The 5,000-nt window shown below is 45.3% G+C and overlaps 1 protein-coding gene across 3 annotated transcripts in view; it reads right to left on the minus strand.

Moving 5' to 3' along the window:
• LOC115130123 (vascular endothelial growth factor receptor 1-like) overlaps window positions 1-5,000 on the minus strand; it is a 90,907-nt gene that overhangs the window by 43,514 nt on the left and 42,393 nt on the right. The window contains exon 11 of one of the 3 annotated variants that reach the window (XM_065019355.1): window positions 3,956-4,411. The exons of the other annotated variants lie outside the window; for them this stretch is intronic. Within the exon in view, the coding sequence (XP_064875427.1) occupies window positions 4,390-4,411 (22 nt within the window). The 3' untranslated portion in view covers window positions 3,956-4,389. Of the gene's footprint in view, window positions 1-3,955; window positions 4,412-5,000 lie in introns of those variants that run through there. 3 annotated transcript variants of the gene reach the window in all.

Genomic DNA, 5,000 nt, shown 5'->3' on the forward strand with positions numbered 1-5,000 from the left:
CTTTAAGCTGCAGCCCAGAACAGAGCGGCACGTTTTGCTCTCATTGTAATCAGAGGGCTGATATGAATACTATGCATGTCAGTCTCTCTTGGTTAAGAGATGAGGAGAGACTGACTGCATTACTTCTTCTTTTTATAAGAAACGTTAATGTGTTGAAAATCACAAATTGTTTGCATAGTCAATTTCCACACAGCTCTGACACACACACTTATCCCACCAGACATGCCACCAGGGGTCTTTTCATAGTCCCCAAATCCAGAACAAACTCAAGAAAACGTACAGTATTATATAAACCCCTTATTGCATAGAACTTCTATCTCATATTGCTCAATTAAACAGCAAACCTGGTTTAAAAACCAGATAAAGCAACACCTCGCGGCACAACGCCTCTCCCCTATTTGACCTAGATATTTTGTGTGTATGCAACGATATGTAGGCTACATGTGCTTTAAAAAAAAAAGTATAGTTCTGTCCTTGAGCTGTTCTTGTCTATTAATGTTCTGTATTGTGTTTCATGTTTTGTGTTGGACCCCAGGAAGAGGAGCTGCTGCTTTTGCAAAAGCTAATGCGGATCCTAATAAAATACCAATCCACAATATAATGATTTACTCCCTGGTCTTTGTAGTTGAATCTGTGCTTGAATCTCAATACTTGACTGAGGGACCTTCCAGATGTTGTATGCATGGGGGACAGAGGAAGGGTTAGTCATTTAAAAAGTATGAATCCTAGGTTTCCTCCTAGGTCCCTGCCTTTCGATGGAGTTTTTCCTAGGCACTGTGACTTCTACATCTGCATTGCTTGCTGTTTGGGGTTTTAGTCTGGGTTTCTGTAGCACTTTGTTACATCAGCTAATGTAAAAAGGGCTTTATAAATATATTTGATTGATTGAATGATGTCAATCCCTATGTTTTCAATCCCTATGTTTTCAATCCCTATGATTTCAATCCCTATGTTTTCAATCCCTATGTTTTCAATCCCTATGATTTCAATCCCTATGAGTCCTTGTAAATGATTATGTGATTTGTTAAGCCACATTGTACACCTGAACTAATTTATGTTTGCCTAAACAAAGGGGGTGAACACTTATGCAACGACTATATTTGAGTTATTTCATTTGTTAACATTTGTAAAAATAAAAAAATAAAAAATAAATCACTTTGACATTATGGAGGATTGTGTGTAGATCAATGCAAACAACGCACACAATTGAATCTATTTCAATCCCACTTCAACACTCAATACTCATTCTTAAAACCATCCCACCATTCATTAACTGTCCATCCTATTATCCATCATTCCTAGAGGATTACCACTGTAATCTTCACCTGAGATATATCTTACAGAGGAACTCCAATTTACTATTTTCTTACACCAATATTTTAATACCTTTCATAATCTGAAATGATCACAAATTGATTCTAGGATTCTATGATATGCCCAGTGCCCTCCCCTCTGTCCCTTCCTTGGTTGGCTCCTTTCCTCTCCTCGCTCCCCATCCCCCATCCTCCCAGTCTCCTCTCAGCCCTCTCTCTCTCTCGCTCTCTCTCTGTGCCCCTCCCTGGGTGGCTCTTCTCCTCTCCTCCCTCCCCATCCCCCATCCTCCCAGTCTCCTCTCAGCCCTCTCTCTCTCTCGCTCTCTCTCTGTGCCCCTCCCTGGGTGGCTCTTCTCCTCTCCTCCCTCCCCTCTCTCCCCATCCCCCTCTCCCCATCCTCCCAGCCCCCTCTCTCTCTCTGGCTCTCTCTCTCTCTCTGGCTCTCTCTCTCTGTGTGCTCCTCCCTGGGTGGCTCTTCTCCTCTCCCTCCTCCCTCCCTCCCTCCCTCCTCTTCTCAGCTATCTCGCTCTCTGATTGCTCTTCCTCTTGGCAGAGATAGCGAGTGCCCGTGTCCTGTAGGGGCGACCCACCCTGTGCATGACACCAATGGCCCTGACACACACACACATACCAATCAAACAGCCAACTCTTCCACGCCTCCCTGGAAACACATGCACATGCTTGCATGCACGTACACACACATGCAAGCATATATATATACACACACACACACACACACACACACACACACACACACACACACACACACACACACACACACACACACACACACACACACACACACACACACACACACACACACACACACACACACACACATACAGATGGTTATACATATGTGGACACAAGGTTAGTTAGATGACATAGATCAATACAAACATACACATATAGACATACACACTCATACATGAATACACACACATACATTCATATACACACATAGAAACACAGACTGATCCATTCCACAGACACATCCACACAGTGTGCCTGCCCATGGTGAGATGACTGATTGTTGTTTTGTCTATGATGTTGTATCAGTATTGTATTTAGAGAACCCGCTAAATAACTTATTACCTCCATCTACAAACCATGAAAAGTCGAAAAGTTGGAAGCAACACACAATTTCAAGCAAATTTAATGTAAAAAACATACATTTGATATAACATTTTAAACAATACATCTTAACAGTTTTCATAAAAATGTGGCATTTATCATAAGTAAGTTAGTCGTATAAAATTATTAAATATTAGATTCATATATTACTCATAGAAAATCTGTATACATGGAATGAATCACATTGGGAGAGACCCGTAGAATGATACCTCAACGTAGATGTCACACACACGCACGAGCAGGGACACACACACACAAGCAGGGACACACAAATGCACACACACAGACGAGCAGGGACGGACACACACACACACACACACACACACACACACACACACACACACACACACACACACACACACACACACACACACACACACACACACACAGATGAGCAGGGACACACACACAGACGCACAACCCATAAAAACAGCTTCCTATGCATATATTACACACAGACAAACTATTTTCCGCACAATAAATGGCAATTTAATACATAGATAACATCACACTGGATGACAAATGATTGATATACAGTGAAACGACTTACAAATGACATAAGTTGACATAACATGACATAAGAGGACATATGACTGTCATTGTCTCTGGGTAACTCCTACATGGTAGGTGTCTGGTGATCAGTCCCAGAGGAGGACAAAGCACTATCTTGCAATAACAAAGAACTGTAGGGCATCCCATAGCCAACGCACCCCCCTCTCTCTCCCACTCGCCCATCTGACATGTACAGCTACTTACATAAACAGCAGATGATTTACAGTCAGAAGAGAACTCACAGCTTTTGTGGATGTCAGAACTACAACAGGATGTCAGGCTCATGTACCCATTATAGTACCACTCTAGGAACACAAGAAGCAGAAGCAGCTCCAGAAAAACATGGCTTTAGTGGATGGATGGAATTGCACTTCTTTCTGGCTCAAAATGTCTGAGAAATGTAACAGTGTAAATAAAATAAAAACTGTAACGAGAAAAGGGGTGTAAAATAAAACCTGGGTAAGAGGAAATAAATAAATATAATAATAACCATTAAAAGCTGATCAGATCATTGTCCTCAGTGTGGTGTGACCTCTCACTCCTCTTCTTCCTCCTCCTCCTCTTCCTTACTGTTCAACAGTGTTCCAGGTCACTGTCCTGCCACCCGCCCCCCTTCCCCTCTCCTCCGAGCCCGAGATCCCAGAAAGCACCAATGTGGGGTTGCGCCGTTGCTGTGCTGTCTGTCATTGAAGGTGCCTGCTGGGGTGGCAGTAGGGTGGAGGGGCAGGGAAGGTGGTCCTGAGTGGTGTGGATGGGAGGTGGTGGGGGTGATTCTTCTGATGATGTGTAATGGAGGGGGGGGGGGGGCAGGGAAGGTGGTCCTGAGTGGTGTGGATGGGAGGTGGTGGGGGTGATTCTTCTGATGATGTGTAATGGAGGGGGCTGGGAAGGTGGTCCTGAGTGGTGTGGATGTGAGGTGCTGGGGGTGATTCTTCTGATGAAGTGTAATTGGGGGGGGGGCTGGCGAGAGGGAGGTGGGGAGGGAAGGCCAGGGGAGGGGGTCTCAAGAATAGATCAAGCCCTTGAGGAAGCAGGACTGTGCCACGTTTGAAGACGGAGGGACAATCACGCTGCTGGGAAGCGTCTCGCATCGGGGAGGAAGCCAAACAAGGAGAGGAAAACTGCTCTGATTTTGGCACAGGAAGCCCAGCAAGCCTCCTGCCCGGGCCAGATAAGAGCAGTGCGGTTCCCAGGGCCAGGCCCAGGGTAGGACCAAGTATCCACGACTGGACCCAGGGACACATCCAGCACTAAGGAACCAGACCTAGGACCTAAGGGTGGATCCAGACTCAGACCCAGGCTTTAGACCCACACCCAGCCCTGAGGACACAGGTCCCTATCAGCCTGGCTCAGCCCAGCCCACTGTCCCTGGGCCTCCTCCGGGGCGGTGTCAGGCACGTGTTCCGCCAGAGCTACAAAGAACAAGGGCCTGGTCAGGATGTATCTATCATCAGCTATCTATTCACATTCTGATTCACTACTTTAGAACTCTAGAACAGAATTCTAGAACTCTCAGTGCTTTACAGTGTGACCATGAAAACACACAAAATGAAATTGTAAATGAATAGAAAAGACTGCTCATTCTGAACCCCAAACCTCTTGTAGCCTACCTGTCTGAATATATACGTTCTTATGAAACAACTACACGGTGTATGCACTGCTGAGGTTAGTGTGTGTGAAAGATGCCAGTTGTTACCTGATAAAGCAATTCATGTTAAGGCAGTCAGTATTCACTACTGATTGGCAAGATAACAGTTCAGGGAAGTTATGTGATGTTACTACGGCAATTGAATGTGGAGAGTTTCCACAAGCATTGGAAGTAGGCAGAGTATGTGCGTGTGTGTGTATGCGTATGTGTGTATGTGTGTGTGTGTGTGTGGAGGGGGGGGGGGGGGGGGGCTGGTGTGATAGGTCAAGTACATAGTTGACCTACAGTATGATGTCACAGCGTGTCTCTGTGGGGAGTATACAGGGTGATAGTTTGGTCTGGAAGCCATGTTG

The sequence above is a fragment of the Oncorhynchus nerka genome, linkage group LG6 (assembly GCF_034236695.1).
Source record: "Oncorhynchus nerka isolate Pitt River linkage group LG6, Oner_Uvic_2.0, whole genome shotgun sequence".
NCBI classification, from domain to species: domain Eukaryota; kingdom Metazoa; phylum Chordata; class Actinopteri; order Salmoniformes; family Salmonidae; genus Oncorhynchus; species Oncorhynchus nerka.